Raw genomic sequence first — 26,684 nt, 5'->3', positions numbered from 1 at the left:
GATCCTCAACATTAAATCTAAACTATTCTATGAACAGATTGATGACTTGCTTAAATTCTTTAACATTTTGGAGGTTCAGAGTGGCAAACCATTCCAATGTCTCTCCTTTCAGGCTTTTGGTGAACCAATTAATTAGCCTTCTATCATTGTTTTGATATTTGGCTATACTTTTCATGAATAATAACAACTGAGTTCTTGGGTCTTCCTTTCCGCTGAACTTTAGAAATTTTGGAGGGGTCTTATCATCCTCATCATTGTATCCCCTTGGCAAGAAGTTGTCCATAGAGTATTATCTCTAGTCTATATCCATGTATCTCATTCTCGATGTTATATACACCATATCTTCTAGTGATTTGATATTTATGTCTCACTTAGATGACATGGTTTGGACTGGACAGGTCGACCTGAATCTGTGGACTCGCCTCTCCATATCAAATACTTGGGACTCTTTCCCACTGACTGTACTCTTTGTCTTCTTGTGGCTTTGGAGTCCGCTTGGTCCTTCTTCTAATCTCGTTGTCGGCCCGTACCTTTTCATGTTCTAATTTCTAGGCTCTTCTAGTTCTTCTTTCAACTCATTCTTGTTCTTTCCCCAACCTTTCTTGGATCTCTATCATTTTCTCTTTAATCCTCTCTATGTTATGTTTTGCTTGTATTAGCATATCTCTTTCTTTAGACCAAACCTTGAAATGTGAGGTCCTAGGGGTTTGTTTCTTGGTGGATTTACCTGTGCTAGAGTTGTTTGTCTTGTAACCTGCGTATGGGACTTTATGAGATTGGTGGGGGTGTCGTTCTTTAGATGAAGCTTTGAAATATAAGGTCTTAGAGATTCATCTTTTGGTAGACTTATTTGTGCTAGAACTACCTATCTCATAACCTATGTGTGGTACTTTACAAGATCGATGAGAGTACTGACCTGAGCCGGACTCAAGAAATTAACATGAGGGTCTTTTTATTTTTCTAGTCGTCTATAGACTCATCTTGGATGTCAGTATGGGTCATTTCTTAATGATCCCCATCGAATATGATGTTTGACATCATATGGGGTGACATCCCATACTTGGGATTTTTCAGAGGTAGTTCGTCTGGGATTGATTGGATTTGGAGATTGTGGGCTTTAGATCGGGTATTCATTATACTCCAAATAATTGGTTCACATAGACCTAAAACAAGTAACGAGAGATTTTAAAATAATGAGTGCCCTAAAAAGTTGTATCCACTGATTGGCTAGGCCTTTTTGGGTTCTAAGGTTTTAGGATTTTTTTTCATATCTACACCAATATATCTAAGCTAACAACTTAAGGTTACTAGTGTGGATGATCCGGCTCAAATGGTACCACCACCGGTACACTCAAGCTAACAACTTAAGGATACTAGTGGGGGATCTAAAGATCCAAATGATAGGACAGAATTTTTCAAAATTTCCTAATAAAAGAAGGACTCTTTTTCTAAGAGAGAAAGAGAGATAACAAAAATGAGGAGCACACAATTAGATCAAGCAGTGTCCTAAATAAACCCTAACTTGCTGGAGGTTATATTTTTCTAATTTCTATATGACATGAATTTTCTCCAGCAAGTGTTTTTAAAATGTGATAAAACCTAAACCTGATATGTATGCATGCACCCAATGCAAATCTTATATTCAATATTCAAAATAAAAAGAACCAACAGACAAGACACTAAGAAACAACCTTAAAGAGTATGATATTATCTCCAAAAGCAAACAATCATGAGATTTGGATTCTGAAGCATAAACATATGATATTTAGAATGCCAAATCACCAATGAGCTTTTCAACCCCAAAATGACATAACAGAATTTGCTCAGAGATTTTTACCTATGAAAATCATCTTTATAGATTTTTCTCTCAAAAGATCAAAGAAAGCTTGGGATGTCAGCTTTCAAAATAAACTATTTTTTTTTATCTGACACCCAAGCAGAGAGAAACACCTCCCATAATAGAAACTATTTTGCCGCTTCACCAGCTATTAAACGGAAAACAAAAGCTTCTCGGATAATTTATACCTAGAAATTTTTGTTTTCAAGAAAACTCATAGAAAATAAAATTTAGAAAAATGAGTTATCTTTTAAATGAAACAAAAATGACACAATTTCGATGTTGGAGCATAGATAACCTTCCCAAAATATAAAATGTCTAGAAAATTTTGTCTTAAAGCAGGAACATAACATTTTTGAGAAATTTTCAGGTAGAAATTAATATATAGTTTTAGGAAATACACCCAAAATATGAAATAAAGAAGGGAATCTTATCTTTCCATCACAAAAAAAAATGCTCAAATTTGATTATGGATCCCTGAGATACGGCCTTCGAAAGGCAGGCTATTCAGAAAAAAAATATAGGGGTCAAACATCAAAAGGGTTTTGTCATTTTAATCTCTGGACGACCGAATTGTTTTGTTGTTTTGGTCCTATACGGCAAAAGGGATTTTTTTGTCATTTGAACAAAAAAACTTAAAATTTAAAGGTTTTGGGTTCGCTAGAACCCAAATCCTACCGATAATGCACTTCTAACTATGGAAATAAAAAAAAATATGATGTCTCATCGTTATTGTCAAAAACTAGCTCGCAGACTTATCCGACCTCGTTCGACGAAACCATCAAAATAGTCTCGAAAATTCAGTCATCTAGAAACCGGCCCGGCCTCGCCTAGCGAGACTACAGATGGTCTTGAAAACCTTGTTCACCTCCCAACAATAGCCCAACCTTGCTCGACTAGATCACAAATAGTCTCAAAAAAATAGTTGTCCAAGCATTAGATCGACCTTGTTTGGCGAGACCACCAAAAAGTTCTCGACAATCCACTGGCACCAAAAATTAGTCAGTCTCCATAGGTGTCTACTTCTTTGCCATAAATCGAACCGCATTCGATTAATGTCAAAGAGGAGCATATGTAAACACCTAAATTTGGACCAGGTTATTATAAAGTTATGCTAGTTTAAACTTTTGAACTCTAAAACAACATCTTCTAATCTTTTGTTTAAAATATCAATTAAACTAGAGGATCTTAGCTTTCCAACAAGCTAAAAATCAGGTCAATACAATATCAAAATAGGAAGTTATGACGAAAATAGTGTAACTTGTTCAATGAAAATCTTACTTTCAGTTAGGACCCACTTTGAGTATATTTTTGACCACCAAAATGATTGAATTTGAATTTTTACTTAAAAGATAAATTAAATTTGAAAATGTTGGCTTTTCAACATATCAAACGGTGCCTCAATTTGACATCTAGATAGAAAGTTATGGTCAAAACAATTACCCTATTATAATGGATCTGAAGTACGACCTAATTTAATAGTGAAAATTTGAAATTCTATTATTTAATCTGTAGGAAACCTCTAGAAACCCCATGAACACGTTTATTTGGATGGAAATCACTCAAAAGTCTATCATTGTCTCCATAGAGCCCTAAAAAAATAACATCTTGTCTATCTTATCATTCCATAAGGATAATAACAAATTCATTTGGGTTGGGTTCAAACCCAAAAAAAATTAAATCTATATCTCATGCAGAATTCTATAAATAGGGGTTGTTATCTAAAAATCCCATACGAGCTTACCCCTACCTAAGAATTTGCACATAGTGATGATTACCCATTTATCTGTTCAAATACTTCATAAACAGTATTTAGGAAACATTTTCTGAGTATCTATACTTAAAAGAGTATAGTCTGAAGGCGATGCATATCTTAATAATAAATTCAGCATACAATCAATCTCCTGATGTCTATTCAACTTTATCGAGATGGCTATATTAAACATAATGATTCCAAATCATAAACCCACATAACTGGAGTTTAAGATTTCTCTTTACAAAACAAACAATGATTTTTATAGGTCATTTTGATGACCATCACCCACTCACTTTCAGAGTGTTATTCAGACCAAGTTCTAGATACTGGGCTCATTCTTCATCTCATGTACAAATTCCCCCTTTATCTGGGATTTTGTTCAAATCAATGGAACTGCAAGGCTTGTTTTGGCTTCCCCAATAGAGAGCATATTGTGGCAGCAATATGTTTAGAAGACAATCCTGCTTCTTCAATTTGATCTTGAGAAGAACCATGGTCAATGTATATGTCTGGAAGAACCATTGATCTTATCTGTTACACATTCATCATTCTAATTAGCACCATGAAAGAAATCAAGTCTTTGAGTTTGATGTCAAACAAAGCATTGGAAATCACAGATCATTTGAATACCTTGAGGATACCATCTAGAAGGCCATTTGAACCCAAGAAATGAGTTACATGAGACCCAAAACCTCCAATTGATCCTTCTTCAACAGTAATCAAGATTTCATGCTCCTTTGCTAATCTTTTGATGAGTTCTGCATCCAGAGGCTTGCAGAAACGTGCATCTGCTACAGTGGCTGAGATGCCATGTTCATTCAGTAGAGTTGCAGCACCAATACAGTTCTGTACTATCGAACCAAACCCGAGGATGGCGACTCTGCTGCCTTCAAGGAGAATTCTTCCCTTCCCAATCTGCATCAACAGAAGGTTTGTGAAAGACGGTTAAACAATTAGGTTCACTTATTTTATCGTCTTCTATGAGATTCACAGAGATTCATGAGATGCTAACCTCAAGAGGCGTTCCTTTGTTATCAGGCGGCAATGGCACTCCAACTCCACTTCCTCTAGGAAACCTAAAACAGCTTGGTCTGTCATCAATGGCTGCTGCCGTGGCAACCATATGCATAAGTTCAGCTTCATCTGAAGGAGCCATGACAATCATATTGGGTAAGCAGGCCATGTACGTAATATCAAATGCACCACAATGTGTAGGCCCATCTGCGCCAACAAGACCAGCTCGATCGATCGCAAATCGAACTGGTATCTTTTGAAGATCCACATCATGAACAACCTACATAGAGATCTGAGTATGTCAGCCCCCTTGAGCAAACTATGCACATTTCTCTCAATGTACTTGAAGCAAGAGTTAGTGCATGATGATTACCTGATCATAGCCTCTTTGCAGAAAAGATGAGTAGATTGCACAGAAAGGCTTTAGACCCTCTGTTGCTAGACCAGCTGCAAATGTCACCGCATGCTGCTCGGCAATCCCCACATCAAAGCATCGATCAGGAAACCTTTTCTGGAAGTAATTGAGCCCTGTTCCTCCACCCATTGCGGCATGGATTGCCACGATCTTACTATCTGATTCTGCTTCAGCTATAAGGGACTCTGCAAAATACTGAGTGTATGAAAGTGTAGGAGACTTTGATTTGAATTGCTTCCCAGTTTTTGGATCGAACTTGACAACTCCTGTTATCAGATGGATAAAAAATCAGAAACTCATGAAAAATCCAGCTATTTCAAATTAAAAAAGGAAATCTTGATCCTATCTTACCATGCATTTTGTCAGCCGCAGCTTCTGCAGGTGGATATCCCTTCCCTTTCTCTGTAACTATGTGAATAAGAACTGGACCCTGTGCCGGCATGGCCTTCACCTTCTGTAAAATTGTAACCAAATCTTCGATACTGTGGCCATCAACTGGGCCGATATAGTATAAACCCAGTTCCTCAAACAGGGTTGAACCAGACGCACTGATCATTCCCCTAGCATATTCGTCAACCTTCGCTGCGACTTGGTGAGTCTGTTCTCCCATCTGTTTGGTGATACTCTGCAACAATGAGAACCATATTCAACTTCACATAAACTAATGAATACAAGTGAACAGAGAACCAGCATGATTATTAGTTTATCCAAGGAAAACAGCTAAACCAATCTTCACAGCAAGGAATAGTAAGAGAATTACTGCTTTAGGATATGAAAATCTAGCAAAAAAGAAGCATGAAAATACAGTTGCAAAGTATGTGAGTTTCAGCTAACCTTTGCCGTTTCCCGAAGCTTCCGGAACTTGGTGCTAGCTTGGAGCTTGGCAAGAGAACTGCTCAGAGCTCCGACCGGAGTTGCGGGGCCATCAAGTGTAGCTGTCGGCAGAGAGACTTGTTTGTTGTCATTCAACACAATTATGAGATTGGAGTCCAAGTAGCCTGAGTTATTCATGGCTTCATATGCCTGCCCCGCGGTCATGGCACCATCTCCAATTACAGAGATGACATGGTTGCTCTTTCCTAAAATGTCCCTGCCTACTGCCATCCCTGCCATGTTCATTTTGGTAACCAAAGAAAGCAAAAAACAGATGAACATTGACTAGCACAAATAAGGAAATGCCAGAACAGGAAACAAGAAAATAAAGGAGAATCTGAACTTACCAAGACCAGCAGAGATGCTTGTTGAGCTATGGCCAACACCAAAAGCGTCATAAGCGCTCTCTTCCCTCTTGGGAAACCCTGCCAGGCCTGATGTTTGCCTTATGGTGTGCATTCTAGACCTTCTACCAGTCAAAATCTTATGTGGGTAGCTCTGCAAAACCACCACCATCCACTTGATTTACCAACATGGATAACCATACGTCTAAATAATTTGACTAAATAAGTAGGTGTAGAAAACCAAGATTATATAACTATTCAAACCTGGTGACCAACATCCCATATGATCTTGTCTTCAGGTGCATTGAAGACATGATGAAGTGCCACAGTCAACTCCACCACCCCAAGGCTTGCACTCAGGTGTCCACCTATTTTTGCTACTGTGTACACAATATCTGCCCTGAGTTCTTCTGCCAACTGTTCTAGATCCTGAAAATCAGACAGTCATGTTTCCATTGAGCACTGCATGGATCAAAATCGTTAAACGAATGAGAGAAAAACAGAACAAGAAAAGAAACGAAAAAAAAAAAGAAACCTACTGTTGTTGATAAGTTTTTCATGTGAACAGGGTAATTGATGGTGTCCAACAATGGTGTTTCTGGTTTCTCTCCTGAGAAATCTATCTTGAATCCATTATTTTCTCTATTTAACATAATTTTCCCCTCAGCATCAGAGTTGCTTGCCTTGACACAAAACTGAACAAGAAAACCATGAAACTTTAAGATGGAAACCGAAAAAGTGCAGAACTAAGGAAACCAAAACCATATTTATGCCCAACAGAATGGAATTAGTAAAGGAAACAGAAACCCAAATATGAGTTTTTTTTTATATTTACACGGAGAAACCGGCCCCAGGATCAGACATCTAGCTGGCTATGCCTGCCGTACTTACGGTCACTGTCCTGGCAGCGTAAAACTCCGTGGGCTTACCCCTTGCGCTCAAAGACAAATACGAGCTTTTTGGTTCTTGGAAGATAAATTTTCAGGAAAAAATCACCTGTCTTCTGAAGCCATGAAAGGAGGCATTCTTCTTAGTTTGGAAAGCAGAGGAAGGGAAAGCGGATGGGTTTGCTAAGAGAGAACCAGAAGCAGCCATGGATGAGTTTCTTAGAGAGAGGGGGTGGAAACTTGAGATAGGTTGGCTGAGATTTTAGAGTGACAAGGGATGAATAGATGGAAAGTGGGAAAGATTAGAACTTGATTCCTTTTGCAAAGCTGGGGGTGGAAAGAGGAATCCAATGAATCTCTAAACAACAAGAGAGAACTTGACTATCAATAATGTTCAGTGGATAGTTCCTGTTTGATGACACTCACCAGGATCAGCTGTCTGGTAAGGCTCCCTAGATGCCTCATTTATAGGTTTTCCATTTTTGACAAATTTACAATAAGTTGCCTAATTTAACGGCTATTTAGAAAGAGGTTCCGATATTTTGATTATTTCATTCAACTGTCTAATTTTGACTGAGTCTATTTTAGTGTCTGTTTGAGAACCCATAACTGTGATGGGATCATGAGAGTTTATACACCTGTAAAAGCTAGTCCAAATTACCTTTGGTAGTGGTGGCTGTGTGAGAGGAGGACGTTGAGGGGTATAATCTTCTACTCTGATATTTATCGGCATATTTTTTAGGAGATAGTATATACTATATACCATAATCACAAAATATCAACACATTTTTTAAAATATCATGATTTTATCGCGTGATTTCCAAAGGCCAATATAATGTCGAGAAAAAACACACCATTTTCAAAATATCACTTATTTTGAGATTACATAAAAATAGGTTTCATATTGTTTACACTTTATTCATATATATTAATTTTTATGTATTTTATATACATCAATATTTTTTCAATGTTTTTTAAGACAAACAAATCTTTTTTTAAAATACCAAGAGATTTTCCTTGTTGAGATTTTACTGAGAACACGATTTGTGACTATAAAATATGCATTCAGAAAAGAATGTGAAACCATCTCCCCTTTGTATTTTTGCATTAAAAAAATGGATTTACATAACGCATACAGGTAGTAGTTGTTGTTGTATACAGGTAGTAGTTGCTAAATCCAGGAATTGGCAGCTGCCTTTTTGCCCAATGCATAGAGTACTTTTTTTCGGTTTCCATACCGAGCTTTAAGAGCATGTTTGATGGCACGTCCTGCGCGTCATGTGGGATGAAAAACACAAAAAGAACACAGGTTTTTGACAAATGTTGAACGCGCGGAACCGCTTGTTATGCTTAGTTACACTGTTTTTATTTAACAAATTAACAGTGTGCGGTTCAATCACTTTGTTTGATTAAACAAAGGACAACAATTAAATCGGTCGAGGATTACAAACACAAATTGTAAAACTAAGGGCCTGTAAATGATATAGTTAAGAAGTGAAGTGGTAAAGAAGAAAGGATATGTTTTAGCTGTTTTCTGTAGACTATCTTTTTGTCCATTTTGTCTTTGCGGGTCTCCTTCCTTTGCCTTTCCTCTCTTCTATTAACGTATTTGACCACCCCTTCTAGTCACCGTTTTAATTGCTGTTCTCATGCATACATGCACAAGCAGAGTGATGAAACATGAAGTTTTCAAGTGTTTGAAGGTCCACGTGATGGAATTCCTTCTCATTTTCAAGAAAAAACAGCTTGTTTTAAAACGGGTTCTCCTCTATTATTATTATTATTATTTCTTTTAAATAATGACATAAAGCCTCCTCACACACTCGCATGCACATCGAACTAAAAAAAAACCTTACGTCCGATTTGCCCACGTACACCCAACTTTAAGGCTGATAAGCGAGCCGAAGGAGCTGAGCTCGGCCTTCGCTCATTAAGAGTGCTCCCCTGCTGGGGCTAGGCTCATGAGCTTATCACGTGCTGGCTCGTATTCTAAAAAGTTTAATTTTTTAAAGTTTTTTAAATTTGATCTGTATAAAACTTACTTTATATATATATATATATATCCGTGTTAAACCACATTGGTGCTAAAGCGTGCTGACCATCTGTCACTCACATTAATGGACGGCAAAAAATACAAAAAATCGCATCAAAAATATGATTTTTGGGCAAGAAATACTTTCAGTGGCGCACTAAAAGCGCCAGTAAAGGTTCCGTTCGAACACATTTCCTAAAACAACTCGTAACCCGTTCGTATATATGCCGCAGGTACATAACTTTGGTAGGCACTCTCCTACTCCCCCACTCTGTAAATATAAATGCATGTGTGGGACCCTCAGGTTCTGCATGTTGCCTTGGTCTGACCTTACTTGTTCAAACCTCCCTTTTTCCATACTTATGACAAGGACAAGGGCAGGGCTTGGATCCTAGCGTGGTCTGGTGGCGGTCAGTCACAACATCCATACACCCACCTACCACTGGGACAATCACATGTATGTTGTCTCACCATAATGTCATTTTGATGGGTGCAGTAATATATGAAACACCATCAGTGATGGATGGAATCGTCTATCACACGCCGATAAGTTAGAAGCTTTGTCGTGGATCTCGTGATGTCTGGGCCATATTTCCATTGTACTTGCAGTCCACACGCCAAACATGACTCCCACTTGGCTCCAAGACACCAATCCACTTTGGCAGACCCCCTACCCAATTCGGATCTGGAGCAGTTAAATACATGGGAGAGTCGAATCCGATTTGAAACAACCAAAAATTGCAAAACACATTTTCATCCCTACTACCCAACCTGTGAGAGAGAGAGAGAGAGAGAAGCCACTGGCGGTTTGGCTTGTGTTCAGCTTGTAAATAGAGTGTTTAGACTCGTAAGATATAGGCTTCATGAATCGAACGTACGTGAAGCCATACTAATATATTTTACATTGCATGATATAATGCAAAACAAAGGGTTAGATTGTTTGGCTCATAGTTACCAAGAAACGAATGTGTGAAGCAAAAATGGGGAAGCGAGTGTTAAAAGTAGTATGAAGCGGGATTCTAGATACGGTTGTGAAGTGAAGCGATTATGCAAGCTCGTGAAAAATAAAAAGAAAGCACATAATATGAAACATAAGCAGAACCAAATAAAAAATGACGCAAACATATATAAATATAAATAGTTAATTATAAAACCACACGCAAGTTTGTTACTAAAAAAATATAATTTTATAATATGAAAAACGTATGAAGTGAAGAAGAATCCAGTGAGAAGTGACAAAAAGGGAGAGAGAAACTTTAAAGAAGCGAAAGAGAATCGATTGGGGAGATGAGGAGAAAGTAGGCTTCCAACTATAGAAAAATGAGTTTCCCATATTTGAAAAGCAAGTTTCCTGCTTTTGAAGCGAGCTTCAAGAAAAACGAGCTTTCCTACGTAGTAATTAAGAAGCTTCTGGTAATTATGGTTTAGCTTGCAACAGTTTTTTTTTTTTTTAAGGAAGTTGTTGCTAGGTTTGAGTTCCTATTGTTTCTTATTCTTTTTGTAGATGAGACCAAGGTTGTTAAATGCGATGAGGCGTTGAGCCTGCGCTTCGCCTCTGAGGCGTACGCCTCAGGTACTAAGGTGTACGCCTCTCACAACGTGAGACTCTCAAGCAAGGTTGTAAATGCGATGAGGCGAAGCCAGGCGTTGAGCCTGCGACCATATATTTTCGTTGTAAATAAGCCGGCTCGAGGTTCTACTCCTTTAAGTGGCTCGGGCTTGTACTGGACTCGGCTCACTAGCCAAGCTTGTTTACCAGCTCTAGCACCCACAAAATGGCTCGGATGAAAAGATAGTATGAGCCGCCATCGTTAAACAGTTGTTTTTTTTTTGTCCTTTTTTGGAAGGGACCCTTGTCATCCAATGATTTTATATTGTTATTTATCGAAGAATGACACTGATAAATCCTAGTCAGCTGAAAATGGGAGACATTTTCTAAATATCGTAATATTTTCATTGACCGGAAAAATTTTGAATTTTCAAAATGTCATCTATTCTTAAAATATCACGATTTTAGTGTGAAATGGTCTCAACATTAATATTTTCTTTAAATTTTATGTTTATATAATATTGCATATATATTTTCATATATTTAATATGCCTAAGACTCTCCAAATTAAAAAAAAAAAAGGTAATTTGAAAATTCACTGCAATGTTTTTCCTCTTCAAATTTTCTTAGGGAACCACCCCATCCAATTAGTGACCGACACAATGACTGAGCTTCGGTAGGTAAAACCCTTGAGTTCCCCCTGTTCACCGGGGCTCTTCAAAAATAATACCATACTTAGAGTTGTCAATAGGTTGGGCATAACCATAGTGACAAAAGTTTTTATCGGCAATTTCTTGTTTTCCAAAAACTCACGAGAAATTGAAGAAAAAAAAACCATAAATCTCGCATTTTTTGGCAAAATCTCAGCAATAAAAAAGTTAATTAAAAATATTAAAAAAATATTTTTTATAAGAAAATATTAATAAAAAATATTTAAAAATAAAAATACAATATTTTTTTTGCGATAAATAGCCGTTTAAAATGTAAATACCACGTTTAAATTGCGATATTTATGTTTTTTTCATAAATCTTGCGATATTTTGTAAATCTTGCGAGAAATTGTTGTTTTAAACTTTATGGCAATATATTTCTTGCGATATTATCGCAAGATTTTTATAAATCTCGCGAAATTTGTCACACTGGGCATGACCCTGGTTTCGACCTAGATCAGATCAGAGTGGGAATAATATAAAAGCTGGGCATCTGGCCTTGCATTGTTTAGGGGGCTGGTAAACGAGCTGAACGAACCCAACAGAGGGTGTTCAAGCTTGGTTTGTTTCTTGTATCAAGTGGAGCCAAGCTTCAGCTCATGAAAAGCCCGAGCTAAATGAGCTGGGCACGCACAAGCTCATTCATAAATATATATATATATATATATATATATATATATATATATATATATATATATATATATATATATATATATATATATATAATTTTTAAAAGTTGAAAAAAGTAGAAATTGGACGTTAAACCTAGTAAGCCAAGCTCAACCTATCTCATTTACAAAATTGTTTCAAACTTGTAATAGAATTTGAAATCTAAACCAAATACTTCAATCATCTTCACTTTTATAATATAAAATATATTTAGAATTAATAAATGAGACTACACTAAATGAGTCTAGGCAAACATTGGTTGTTCATGCTCGAGCATGTGGAGCCTTTTTACGAGCCAAAACTGAGCCGAGCTACAAGCGGCTCATCTGGTTTTCCAGCCCTATTTAGGGTCTCGGGTTAAATTCCCTAGGATGAGGTACAATGCAATACAAGTCAAAAATAGAGGGGAAGCAATGTGGGTCGTTTGGCATTGTAGTGGGTGAATGGGCGAAGACGGCAAACGTTACACACATGGCAAAGGTGATTCATGCTACGTAGCAAGATGATTGCCATCTGCACGTGGTCCACGCTTGCCTCATGGCCACTTTCTATTAAAATAAAAAATGACCACATTTGGCCACTCTCTTTATATATATATATATATATGAGAGAGAGAGAGAGTAACGTCTTCCTACTGTTTCTTATTGCTTTTGTAGATGAAAAAAATGATATTTGAAGCATAAAAATTTTACAAAGATTTTGGACCATTGATTTTTTTAACGTTATAAAAACCCACCCATGTGTAGGAATCGGACACTTCAAGAGTTGATCCCTATAAAATTAAGTACATAGATCACATCTCAGAATTTAAAAATAAAACTAAAAAACCCTGAAAAACTCATTTAACATATGTTTTATTTAGCATATTTCATTGAGCATGGATCCCTTACTCTATATATTAGAGTAACGGGTCCGTGCTAAATAAAATATGCTAAATGGAATGTGCTAAATAGGTTTTTCTGCTCTTTCGATATTTTTTTCGCAGTTTCAACCCCATAAATGTGTTCGGCATGGTCGATTTACAAAGAATGCACACTTGGATCATGTGTTTTCAATGAAAAAAATGATATTTGGAGCCTCAAAAATTTACAAAGATTTTGGACCACTGATTTTTCAAACCTTATAAAAGACCACTGCTATGGTTCTCCAGAAGATGATATCTATGTGCCTTGATCAATGAAAAAAATTGAAAATTTTTGAAAATATGAAGCTTCTATTATGTGGAAGTATAAGGTGCTCTCAGATCACCCTATCATTATTACACTACAAGAAAAACACTAATTAGCGACAGACATTTGCGACGGACAAAATTCATCGCAAATTGGTGACAGATTAGCGAGAGAAAGATATTCATCACTGAAATATCGTTTATTTGCGATTTTAGCGACGGCAAATATTCTGTCGATAATTTGTTACTACTTTGCGACGGATTAGAAATGATTTTATTCTATCTCCATATCAATCGCAACTTAGTGACGGATCAGCGGCAGAACTTGTCGCTAAGTCATCGCCAAATAGCGACGAAATTTGGTCGTCACGAATCCGTCGCTAATTTCCCCATAATTTTTTTTTTTCTTTTCTGTTTCGTCTCCGCCGTGTTTCCCCAGCCCGCCTCTCGTCGCCCCCCGGCCTGACAACATCGTTGCCAACCCTCCTACCTAACTCACGGTTACCCCCTCCCTCTATGGCAGCCTTGCCGACCCCCTTCCTATGCGCACCTGACCTAGGACGACACACTCGTCCGGACATCCCCTTTTCCCCTCTTTTTTGCTCGTGTTTCGGACATCCCTGACGCCTTACCCCCATCTCCGACGACCTCGCAGGTAACCCCCTGACCCGCCTCCCTGTATTGTACTGTATATTTGTGCTTTGCAGGTACGTTGTTGAGCTAATTGCACGATGCTTAGTGTTAAGCATTGCATATGGCTAAAAATGAAATGCAAACAGAAAAAAGAAAAATATATAAAGGCATAAACAATTCAAATCAGGTAAATACCGGTGGTGAGTAAGTGATGCAAGCGCATCACATGTCATTTAATTTATTGGATGCAATACTTTATATTCACACACTCACTTAGTTGTGGATATTTAGGATTATTTTGATGGAGTTTGGACATCATGCTGAGCATGATTTTAATGTATGAGAATAGAAGTGTTCTTATTTTTAGAGTACGGATTTCATACTCAGCATGGTAGTAGTTCGCGGAATATTGGAGTGTGTTTATTGCAGGTACATGTTTAATATATGTTTTGATATGAATGATTTGAATGTATTGCAATGTTTGATATGTCTGCATGCATGCTTGCACGAAGTTATTTTTCATTTGATTATACCTTTCATATAAAATTGTATCATGAAAACATGCTTCAAATAAATGTATCATTTTACGAAATGTGATTTCATATTTCTAAATATCCTCGTGATGTGTATAAATATGATGTGATGGTGTTATACACAAAAATTTACGCATTCAAAAAATTATTCACAAACAATCACCAAACAAGAATTAATAGATAAATTAGATATTTTTTCATCATAGGATTATTAAGATTCTATTTTAAATGGTGATGATAATATCTATAATATTATAGGACAAAATGACTGTAAACCGTGAATGAATGTACCGTAGGATAATTGATAATGAGGTGTCGTATGAATATATGGATGGTGTTGACAGTTTTATTGAATTTGCAACAGCAAGTGTCAGTACAGTGATCGCATCGGTCGGATCTGATGCCCCTGCACAATGTGTAAGAATAATCGATTTGCAGAACCTCATGGTGTTAGACATCACCTATACAGGAAGGGTTTAGTTAGTGGTTATCAGAATTAGACGCTTCATGGTGAAGAATTTTGAAATAATTTTGATGCACGGGTAAATGTGACACGATAATTCATATATGGATTTGATATTTGATGTCGTAGGATCAGAAATGGGTTCTGCTATAGGACATAGTGATGCACCAACTGGGGTATAGGAAGAAGCAACAAATGATACAGCTAGTACATTTTATGACTTACTTAGAGATGCTGATGAGTTATTGTGGAATGATTGCGAGAGTCACACTATCTTGTCTGCAGTTCTTCAACTACTGAATTTGAAGTCAGAGTATAATTTGAGTCAATCATGTTTTGATCGTCCGTGCTCTATTGTGAAGTCACTCTGCTACTTCCCTCTCACCCTTAAATTGCAACGACTTTATATGTTTTCGATGACAGCTAAACAAATGATATGGCATACAAATAAGATTTGACATGATGAAGACACGATCACACATCCTGTTGACGCAGAAGTTTGAAGGCACTTTGATCGTATTCATTAGAACTTCGCTTTGAAAGTGAGAAATGTTAGGCTAGGTTTATGTACAGATAGATTTAATCCATTTGAGGGTAGATCAACTCCATACTCGTGTTGGCTGGTATTTGTCACCCTATGCTCCAAGATCGCCCTATCATTACTAAACTTTTTAAGGTTGGAAACTTTCCCCAACTACATGCATGTTGGTCTTTTTTTTCTTTTTTTCAGGATGTCTTTACTTCCCTTACAAATAGAGCAACATGAAAATGTACTAATTGATGCATCAAAACATCAATTTTATGAATCAAAATATCTTGTATCACTGGTTTTCTGTCTTTTTAATATTTTGTGAGCACTTGTGCATGGAAATGATTGCAAATAGCATGGCATCTTATAGTAATTATTCTTTGTTATTTCTATGGTTAGTTTTTTGCTTTCTTTTGCCACAAACATGCTCTCTGTTTATAAGAAAAATCAGAGATAAATGCTAGTTGCTATGTGGCCATCTACAGAAGATAATTTATGCCTTTACAAGGCTCTAAAATTATTTACACCCGATCCATCTACTGTTGGACAAGTTTTATTTGTATCAAAATCAATCCAAGAGTTGAACAAAATATGGAGGTAGAACAAAACCCAACAAAGTCTGACTCGGTTTATAGGTAGAACAAAACCCAGTAGCATCAGCAAGATATGACTCAGTTTATAGGTAGAACAAAACCCAGAATCAATAGCAAAGGAGAGCAAGGATGCATGCTTATGCTTGTTGATGCCCAACAAAGATTTCCACCCTCTTTTTCACTCTCTTTTGGAGAGAAACAAGAAAGAGAGGTGGATCGATCAGACCCACCAGAGAGAGACCTGGAAACGATGGCTGAGGTTGGTGGATCGACTAGACCCACGAGCGAGAGAGAGCGAGAGCGAGAGAGAGAGAGAGAGAGAGAGAGAGAGAGAGAGAGAGAGAGAGAGAGAGAGAGAGATAAAAACAAAGGTGGAGGACAAAGATGGAGGTCGGCGTTGAATGGTAGCAAAAGAAATAAGGCTTTGCCCTAGAAAGTTTTTGATATGAAAAATGAAATTTTTTTATTTCTCTTGTTTGGGACTGAAGAAAAAAGTTGTAATTTTTTTCCTACCTTCACTTTTCCAATTACTTTCCCACTTTCAAATGTGCCCCTAAAGAATTCTCTTATAAGCATAAATGAGCTCTAAATCATTGTCTTCAATTTATGTTGATCTTCATGATATCACTATGAATAGTAGAAGGATGTTCCCACATTTTAGGGACATTAACAAGTATGAGTTGTGAAGATCGTACTATGTTTGTGAATATCTTCATGCCTATGTCCCTAAAAAGTAAGGACATTCCCATATATGATTTTTTTTTTAGTAAAAGGAGGTTCACACATTTTGAGGACGTTCACAAGTATGAGTTGCATAGGTTGTGCTATATTTGTGGAGGGGCAAAAATATCCTAAAAAGGCAAGAATTGAAATTTTGGACATGAGGTGAATTTTGACAAAATTGTGAGGCTTTTTTAAAATGCACTGTTTTACAAGAACAATACAATCATTTTTTGTTCTTTTTTCCAAATTTTCTGCCTAATCCAAGAGCTTTTTATCGTTAGCCAATATATATATATATATATATATATATATATATATATATATATATATATATATATATATATATATATATATATGCGAGATGGGGCTATAGACAAACCCTCATCAGCTATACAATGTATCATTGGGCTTTGAACTTGCAACCTTACAACACAAGGTGGCATGTACTAAGGGCTCCTACAAAATAAGCGGAGCCCCTTGTTAGGAGCTGTTAGCATGAAGTGCTACATTAAGGGGCACAGGAATGAAAACGTTCACAAATGTGTGAGGCCTTTAGCATGTGAAGGTCAAGACATTCGCAAATGTGACACTATTTAGTTAAAGAAGGTTCACACATATAATACGACCTTCACAACTCATGTTTGCGAATGTCCTCAAAATGTGTACAATCCGGGATGGGATGCAGATTTTTTAAAATTCTTAAACTTTTTGAAAAATAGGACTTTGTGATGCAGTTTTTTTTTAAATTTTAATCAATATGTATTTTGCTATTATAATATATAAAAACACTTTTTTATTAAAATATAATCATATTATTAAAAAGCATTGCAAAATTTGAACAATGCCCTTTTGTATCCTAGACGTGCCAGCATGTCATAAAATGTTCGATTTGTATCACCAAATCTGCCAGCATATGCCATCGACACTACTTCCTTTCTTTTTATTTAGGTCAAAGGAAAGCCATCCCCGCCTTCCCTGATCACTAATCTGCATATTGGCAGGCATCGAGTTGCATACTAGTTTCATGGATCCTTGGCAATGAAAGACATCATCAGGTTTTGTTTTGTTGCACTGAAACGTGTATAAGTTCTTTGCTAGACAATCTAGCATTGGTTCTAAGCTAGGATCAAACTCTGATCCCATACGAGAGATACAGAAAATGACCTTGTATGAATAATTAAACCTGATTCCTTAAAAATTTTATAATTTTTTATATTATCTGGATGTCTAAAATTGAAAATATCCAACATTGTTAAGATCCTTTTACCCATAACAACTACGAATTTGGGCTTTATTGCGATAAAATTGTACCGCCCATCAACCAAGTCCAATACTCATTTGACTTATATAGCACCTCTTCTAAGACCAAAAATAGGGTTAAATATGATTGCTCGGACCTCTCAATTTTGATTCCAATAAATACCAGACCACACACACACACACAGATATATATATATAATATAAAGTGGTAGGTGCTTGAACATTTGAACATTTATCGTGCGCTTGATGGACTGCCAGCTTCAAAAACGAGTCTTTTTTGCCAAAAACTGGTTTAGCAGTGACTTTTGTCACTGCTATTGACTTTTAGCATAAACTTTTTTTACCGCTATTGCTTGTTTGGCAAAAAAAACTCATTTTTGACTCTGGCCAGCATGTTCAAGCACCTGCACACTACTATATATATATATATATATATATATATATATATATATATATATATATATATATATATATATATATGGGTGTGTGTATGAAAATGTCTTAAAAAGACCATGTACACAAAGGCACTAGATTTTCAATATGAAATGTATGCACAAAAGCACAAGATGAACGCTCCCAAAAGAATACAAATGCACAAAGGCATAAAATTAAAAAACTTTTATTGAATAAGTGAGAGCTTTACAAAGCTTCCGTTTACAAAGGAAAGAATCCCCTATTTATATACAAATGAGGGCCCATGGAGGGGCTCCCTCTACATTGGAGGGGCCCAACATCTATATGATGTGGGGCCCTCTATGGCTAAAAGATAAAAAATAAAAAAATAAAAAAATAGAAATAAAAAATACAAAAAAGAAAAGAGCATATTCAAAAGGAATATGCGTGAAATAAGGAAAAAAATGTTTTACCCCTAGTGGGCATTACAAGAATTATATATATATATATATATATATATACCAGAACAGAATCTAAACAACAAAAAACATCAAAGATGATTCAATAATTTAGAAACTCGTGACTCAAATTTTTATATGATAATAACTGACATGTATTATACAAGAAAAAAGGAAAACTCGGATTCTCTGTACACAAGGGAGTTCATGCATCCCATGAATTCTCTGGACCTTGGACCCTTGCGTCCCCATGCCAATATTATATACGGGACATATTCTTTTCCTCTGAAATGATAATTAACAAGTTAGAGATCAACTTCAGGGAAGCCAAAACCTGCTTCGGAGAATAGATGAGGCCATCTCAAGACATGGAGGAATCCTGGAATCAATGTCAAACTTGCAGTTCCACGGTCTGGTTTCCGCAGAAGACAACTCATGAGATAGATCATGAACTGGATTACATAGTGCCCTGGATAACATCGCCGCCGATGTCCAATGCTCGGAAAGGAGAAACCATGAAGAATACTTGGTTAGTTCATGGCCTTGCACATCATCCAAACTGGGGAACGTAAACTCAACACAAACAATGCGTGAATGGTGATAAATTCTCAATTTCCTGTCCAGCAATTGCAGATCTGTCACAATGGAGGTGGCTTCAAGCTGAGAATTCGCAGCCTCTCAAGCTCCAAATTCGAAGTCAGCAGCAGGATGTTGGATCCTCAGGAAAGCTGTATATTATGCATCACCATTTGATGTTGAATAAAAAGATTGAGGAAGCCCATGGACCCTTGGCAAGCCAGTGGAATTGGAACCCAGAGTAGAACCCACCATTGTTACTTCAGAATTAAGTGGTAGTTCATCCAAAGTCTAGTAAAACAGAAAAAAAATGAAAGACATCTTAGGCAAAAATGCTTATCCCAAGGAAAATGGGTCAAGTAGTTTAAAAAGGGTTTGATGATAAGACCAATAAACTTTGGCTGCAGGAATACTTACTCGGAAAGCTTGCTGCAAAACCGGGAACATCTCTTGACTTTGTTTTCTTTTTGTAGCAATTTCTTCAGGCTCTTGTAACATCTCTTCAAAGAGATTTTCTCTGCAAATAAAGAAAAAGAAAAATCTTCACATAAAACAATATTCATACAACAAGAATGTGTAATTGCCCTTTTTCCATCCCTTATTGCCCAACCAAGGAGAGTACAGGTAATGCGTTCTACTTGTTGAGCATGACATATGGTCAGTCTATGACCCCGGGGATACTTAAGGCGTCCTTGAGGTGATCTCGTAGTTCATATGGGGTTGGTGAACAGATCTTCCTTTCTTTTGCTGCATTTAGCTCAAGGGTTGAAGGAATATAATGAATCAAGTTGTTTGTAAGTGCCAACTTGATCCTCTTCCATATCAATCCCAAATGAGGTAATCTTAGGAGAACCGCAACTCTAACTATTATCCATGTACAATACATACTAAATGCATTTGGCATCCTCCAATTCACTCATACAACTGATGGAATAAAAAAGTATCAAAAACTCCATGAAATCAGATTTGTGGCCAAAAAATACTTGAAACTAATAAACAAGCATGTCTAATTAGATTTGCTACCAAGGTAGCCTCTTCAACTGCCAATGCCTGTACATGCAGTTTTTGCACCTAGACAACTTCCATTCTTTTTTGTTCCCCAGACTTTCCACTGGTACATAAAGCATGTGCCAACACAGTCTAGTCAAGGTAAACTGTAGTCTGTAGCACAGTCCAGGTATATGCTTCTTACTTGAACACCTAATATTAGCTAAACATGTTTGCAAGTCTATTAGCCACATTACCTGTATAATTTTCTAATAAAGACACTGTGCAGCTCTCGTTTAGCATAGTTAACCTGCATGAGAACGAAATTACATCATTACCCTTCGACGAAATCGATGGAAATTGCAAAGCACATAAAGAACAAAAATCCACAAAAATTAAGCATCTTAATTGTGTCGGGTCAATCCTATGGTTCTTTGCCAGATTATTCAGAAGTTCTAGTTGTTTGTACAACTCATTGGTTGTCTATACAGTTGCTACAATGTGATATTTTCATGCTCTAGCAGTGAAACATGCAACCTGATGATTCAACCTGTGATTGTATCATGTCGAACCCATGTTACCTAGAAGTCCAACTTATTACTCTCAAGCCGTGTCTGACACAATACCAACATTCCTTAACACAGCTTGGACACTACCATTTTCAGAATTCAAAGTGTCCAAAAATGTTAGACAGATTGGACATGGTATGTCAACTATTGGACACTCCTTGTATGTTACATGGACACTTCAAAATAGGGAAGTGCCATACACTTATAAGCAACCTTTTGATGTTCTAGTATTGACTATATAGTGAACAATAATAACCACAAACACCAAATAGCCTTTTGAGTGTTGTTTTTCAAAAGAGCCTCAGAATTTTTCAACTAAACTTCAAGAATTTTACAATTGATCTATTTCCTTTCTTTTCTCATGCAGTGTTCTCTCTCAGATGAATGTCAACTTTCTTTCTTTTCTCCTATTCTCAACCCTTCCTCTCTTTCTTTTGTCACACCTTTTCCCTCTTCTTTTACTCCTATTTTTTATTATAAAAAGAATCTCTTTCGCTCTCATATATATATATATATATATGCTGAATTATAGGTATAACTGAATGCACTTTTCATATTTTTTAAATTTTTTGTTTTTGGGTAAATCCAACCCTAGATATGTGATCTACATGGTCCCTTTACTTGGGGATAGACATTTGGATAACTGAACTCCAATGTTGTGAGCACGATTTCGGACAATTCAAAAATCAATGAATGTAAAGGCACCAAAAATCTCGATTTAAAAACATATTTTTTGTTGAAAACACCATACAAAGGGTCCCTTTACTGGGGGATAGACATTTGGATAACTGAACTCCAATGTTGTGAGCACGATTTCTGACAATTTAAAAATCAAAGATTGTAAAGGCACCAAAAATCTCTATTTAAAAACACATTTTTTGTTGAAAACACCATACAAAGGGTCAATCTCTAGCCAATCGACCATGTTAAACACATCTAGGATGTTAGATTGAATCAAACAACTTTCACCTAGGAGAGATCCCCGGTCAATTGTACCTACAACTGACTATATATATTTATATTTATAATCATATCTACATATCTGAATTTTTAAGGTTCGATCTATATAGCTTGGTGAGCAAGATATACCGGTGAATGATTATTTCAAATATTTGGGATCCATCATTCAAAAGTATGGAGAAATTGATGGAGATGTAAATCATAGGATAAAGGTTGGGTGGATGAAATGGAAAAGTGCTACTGGAGTGCTGTGCGATTGTAGAATGCCATTGCGGTTGAAGGGAAAGTTTTATAGGACGACTATTAGACCCGCTTTACTATATGGTACGGAATGTTGGGCTGCCAAGAGACATCATATTCAAAAAATGAGTGTAGCTGAGATGCGGATGCTTAGATGGATGTGTGGAAATACAATAAAAGATAAGATTCGGAACGAAGAGATACGTAAGAAGGTAGGTGTTGCACCCATTGAAAATAAGATGCGAGAGAATCGTTTACGGTGGTTTGGACATATTCGGCGAAGGCCTAATGATGCTCCAGTTAGAAGGTTGGAGAAATGGGAAAATATATTAGTTAAAAGAGGTCGGGGTAGGCCTAGGAAGACTTGGATGGAGATGATAGGAAAGGATATGAATGCTTTGAACCTCACCGAGGACATGGCGTTGGATAGAAATGATTGGAGGAAAATGATTCATGTGGAAGACCCAAAATGAATTTCTTTTTTGGTTCATATCGCTGACCCCAATTGTTTTGGGATGAAGGCGTAGTTGTTGTTGTTGATCTATCTGACACTTTGTACACATGTCCAACACCATCATTCATATTAGTTTCTTGGTAACATAGTGTCCAACATTTCATATTCTTAGTTTTTTCAAAGTTTTACACAAATGGAGTATGTGCTTAATAGTGCCAAATGGGTACTCCATGGTTGAATTAAGTAGATGATTATTGACGTTCTATAGATATTGTTACTGCAATCTGGATGTTGACTTTTTGTCTTCTATATTTGAATCTTATGACGCACCAGCCTTCAACCATATCTGTTAAGAGTAACAGAGAACGGGTTCCACATATCCCAAAGGTTAGATCAAGCCTTTGATGACTATCTACACAAACTGACACGGTCATAGCACTAGCCTCCAATCACCTGCTAGAAATAACAGAACATGTTGAATACATCCCAAAATTCAGATCAAGCTTTTGATAACTATCTACCCAAAAGTGACACGTGCATGGTATGTATTATATAATTTGATATCATAATTGCTGCACAAATAGTCATGCACAGAGAAAAAAAGGACAAGATAAAAAGATTGGGCTAGCACTCATTTTATAAAGCATTCCCTGGTTGAACCATGTTGTCATCGCCATAGAATAGGCATTTCCCTCGTATTACAAAACATGCCATGGAGCATGAAAGGACAGGGACCTACCAGAAGCATTTTGCATATTTTTATTTTCAAAAAAATGCAAAGAAACTATGTTATTTCCACCTTAATAGAATAACAAAGGATGGGATTTTACATGTCCTTAAAATTTACCATATATGAGAATAACTAGAATAACCCCATCCTTTGCACTATAAGAAATGGATCCACGATAAGCAGAGCATAAGAAAACTAGCAGAGAAAAGGGCACATTTGAGTTTAATAAATGCAAAGCTGGGATTGAAATTAGCAAGTTCAAGACCAACGTTTTATTACCATAATAAATGTTAGAGTCCCACACCAGTGGCTTACATTGGCATCACCAAGGGTATCTTTGTAATTGCAAGCACACTTGGTTTTTCAAAACTCCTGGTGAAAAGAAAAAAGCAGTAAAGAACAAGTAACAAAGTTGATCGGGTATCTGATTTTCAGGGCTAACCAATACAATACACTACCATGGACTTCTGTAATTTTTTAGAGGCAATAAAGGTTGAAGAACTTGTTTAACATTGGTTGCAAATGATCTGCACGATATATACTCGTATCATTATATATACCACAAAGGAAAAGAATCCAGTGTTTTAACCATTTCTAGTTGTCCACTAAAATCAACCTCACATCCACTCTTGTGGAGTTGGCATCGTGCTGAACCTCAACTGAGATAAATCAAGCATGTGGGAATCCTTTTAGAAACACCATGTTAAACGTTCTATACTTCTGAAGAAAATCAACTTATGCACAATTTGATTTGGCTTTATTTTTATTTTGAGTCTTCAACATGCCTTAGGAAAGGAGTGTAAGCATATGGCAATTAACTTTGTTCACCTTATAACCAAACAACTTACCAAGAAGTGCATAATTGTTTTAGGCACATAGTCTTCAATATTTTTTCTGACAATGTTGAAATATGACCTCAAAAGCAATTTTGTGACTTCTATTTCAACAGCCTCTTGCTCTGTGGGGGTTGCTGATGGCCTCAGTATGGTGGGTGGCTGAAATGATGAATACGTCAAAGTACAAAAAAAGCAAAACTAAACAATTATGAAAGCAGAAAATATATTACAGATATGCAGCTACCTCTTTCAATTGGATTATAGAGGGAGTATGCTCAGTACTGTGAAGGGAATCACTATTTGAATTGTAGTTTGAGCTTTCACTCATAGATGACCGGGAATCACTGCCTCCAAATATTGATGATATACGCCAGCTTCCTCCATGGGCGCCCCCTGTTTAGTTCTTTCAATCAGTAGATAAACTGGCATGAGTTTGTTGAGAACTTAGGACTTGACTCAGGGTTGAAGGCACCTTAGGTCAAGTTGCTTAAGTTGACCTGGTGTGAAATTCAAACAAAATAACCTCGGACTATGAAGGCCACGTTGGATTCAGTCCAAGTGCACTACTGCAAATATGGTCTTGAGGTGAGCCATCAACCCTCAGACCAAGTCAACAGAGTCCTGAGGCAGAGCACAAGCTAGCCCTGGATAACTTGTTTTATACTGTTTTACAGAATCATGAGTCAAATCACCACATCACAAATTTCCAGCTTTCAGAAACAGATCCATTCACCATTAGAAACATTATGAGACATGATAATGACTTCCAAAGTAGTTAAATCTTCACACATCCAACCATAATAAAACGTATGAGTGGTTTTGCATCTATATCACAGAGATGCTTTAAGAATCACATTACCAGATGACCTGGGTCGCTCATTGATTATGACTGGTTGAACATCCTGGGATGCCTATAAGCAAAAGTAAAGGGGAACTTAAAATTACTAACCACAAAAACATTTGACATTTAGAATAATATTTCTTGACTATCATTTTGAAAATCCCTTTGACATCACGAAACATGACATGAATATCTTAAGTACCTGGTCAGCTATAATTCCATTAGAACCTGATCTAGCAAAATACGACCGAGACTTATTACTCTTATCTACTAATTTCTCTGGATCTACAGCATCCTGTACCCATCACGAACAAATGCAAATTGCAAGGATTAATAACCTTCTTCATATTCATTGCTGAACACATTAAAACTGGAATAGCATCAAATGATCGTTCGCAAAAAATGGGAAGAATACCTTTGGTTTTGGCACTGAAGGAGGCAATGCAGAAGACTTCAACTGCTGTACTGCAATTTCTACTGCTTTACTACCGCCAATAAAATTTGGGTGTGAAGTGTTTATGTAGTCCGTCTGTACCAGTAAATCAACCATTCAGTGGCTATTCACAATTTTCATGTCTAAAAAACTTTGGCAAAGCCAATCAAGCTATATTCACTTGGCTAATAGAGTAACTAAAAACACGAAACCTCAACATGATGAACAAAGAAATAATCCTTATATTTCCATGAAAATTGTCCTGTGGAACTTTATATAATCGGAGTACAAATAATAATAAATGATATAAATTAGTTGACCAATTATACAAGCACTACAAGGATGAGGGTCAATAGCGGCGACTCTTAACGGCGAGCAAAAAACTCGCCGCTATTAATCAAGCAATAATGGCGAGAGTGTTGTCCTCACTAATTGATAGGTAATAGCGGCGACATAAATATCACGCCATTATTACTCTACCACGGCCATAAATCTCGTCGGTATTGCTTTATCAATAACAACGAGCTAGACCAGGCCTTAAATGCCTTGCCCCTGCACAAATCTCGTCATTAAAGACATCTATAAAGGCGACATCTGAATGTCATCGTTAAAGATATGTTTATAACAATGAGATTATATGGATGTTAAATATTATCGTTAAAATACTGTAACGGCTAAATTTAACAGGCAAAAGATCTCATTGTTATAGATCAATAACAGGGAGATTTGAATCTTATCGTTATAGGGTTTTACTCTATAACGACGAGAGTTATTTTGCCGTTAAAGACATGTATAACGGCGAGATTCTGTCATTAAATATTGTCGTTAAAACACTTTAACTGCAATATTTAACAGCTACATAATTTCGTTGCTATAGATTAATAACAACGAGATCTAGATAGTGTCGTTATAGAGTCGAGGCTCTCTCTCTCTCTCTCTCTCTCTCTCTCTCTCTCTCTCTCTCTGATATCGAAGCACCCAAAGTCGAAGGGAGACTTCACCATCCTCCTCAACCATATCATCCTCGGCTGCAAGTTCGTCTGCTACTCTGTCAGCAAGGTCCCTTCTTTCTCTTTTTCCTTTCCCCTCTCCCCTTTCGTCTGTTGCGGAAGAGATTTTGAAATCCTTCCCAACTCGTAAATTTCTCTGTGCGTTTCAAATTCATGAAAATGGAATTAATTAATTTCTCTACGTATTTCAAGAATTTCTTTTGCTTCTA

At 36.7% G+C, this 26,684-nt stretch overlaps 2 protein-coding genes across 3 annotated transcripts in view; both read right to left on the bottom strand.

Annotated features, from left to right (window-relative positions):
* Positions 1-3,751: 3,751 nt before the first annotated feature.
* LOC149847718 (1-deoxy-D-xylulose-5-phosphate synthase 2, chloroplastic-like) lies at positions 3,752-7,441 on the bottom strand. The gene is made up of 10 exons (XM_090009353.1): positions 7,236-7,441; positions 6,779-6,934; positions 6,504-6,668; positions 6,243-6,393; positions 5,857-6,128; positions 5,374-5,647; positions 4,981-5,288; positions 4,606-4,887; positions 4,224-4,508; positions 3,752-4,124 (listed from the first exon to the last, which is right to left on the bottom strand). Exons 1-10 carry the CDS (start codon positions 7,332-7,334, stop codon positions 3,978-3,980), a joined length of 2,139 nt encoding a protein of 712 aa, XP_089865479.1. The 5' UTR covers positions 7,335-7,441; the 3' UTR covers positions 3,752-3,977.
* An 11,505-nt stretch (positions 7,442-18,946) lies between these two features.
* Positions 18,947-26,684, bottom strand: part of LOC149847717 (dynamin-related protein 3A-like) — a 65,640-nt gene continuing 57,902 nt past the window's right edge. The window contains exons 13-21 of one of the 2 annotated variants that reach the window (XR_016430390.1): positions 25,448-25,561; positions 25,235-25,327; positions 25,051-25,102; positions 24,436-24,584; positions 24,204-24,350; positions 23,635-23,727; positions 20,660-20,712; positions 19,833-19,932; positions 18,947-19,706 (exon numbers count right to left, since the gene is read on the bottom strand). Coding sequence is in view for 1 of the 2 variants with exons in the window: in XM_089997015.1 (XP_089853141.1) it covers positions 19,575-19,706; positions 19,833-19,932; positions 20,660-20,712; positions 24,204-24,350; positions 24,436-24,584; positions 25,051-25,102; positions 25,235-25,327; positions 25,448-25,561 (840 nt within the window). In the remaining variant the exon portion in view is untranslated. The remainder of the gene's footprint in view (positions 19,707-19,832; positions 19,933-20,659; positions 20,713-23,634; positions 23,728-24,203; positions 24,351-24,435; positions 24,585-25,050; positions 25,103-25,234; positions 25,328-25,447; positions 25,562-26,684) is intronic. The other variant, XM_089997015.1, reaches the window with a different exon arrangement.

The sequence above is a fragment of the Nuphar pumila genome, chromosome 1 (genome assembly GCF_984573655.1).
Source record: "Nuphar pumila chromosome 1, dmNupPumi1.hap1.1, whole genome shotgun sequence".
NCBI classification, from domain to species: domain Eukaryota; kingdom Viridiplantae; phylum Streptophyta; class Magnoliopsida; order Nymphaeales; family Nymphaeaceae; genus Nuphar; species Nuphar pumila.
This window is presented reverse-complemented; position numbering and strand designations above follow the sequence as displayed.

Coding starts and splice junctions, on each gene's coding strand:
- LOC149847718 (XM_090009353.1), bottom strand. CDS start 7,334: ATGGCTGCTTCTGGTTCTCTCTTAGCAAACCCATCCGCTTTCCCTTCC. Junction 5,648..5,856: donor AGCTTCGGGAAACGGCAAAG/GTTAGCTGAAAC, acceptor TCATTGTTGCAG/AGTATCACCAAACAGATGGG. Junction 4,509..4,605: donor ACAAAGGAACGCCTCTTGAG/GTTAGCATCTCA, acceptor CTGTTGATGCAG/ATTGGGAAGGGAAGAATTCT.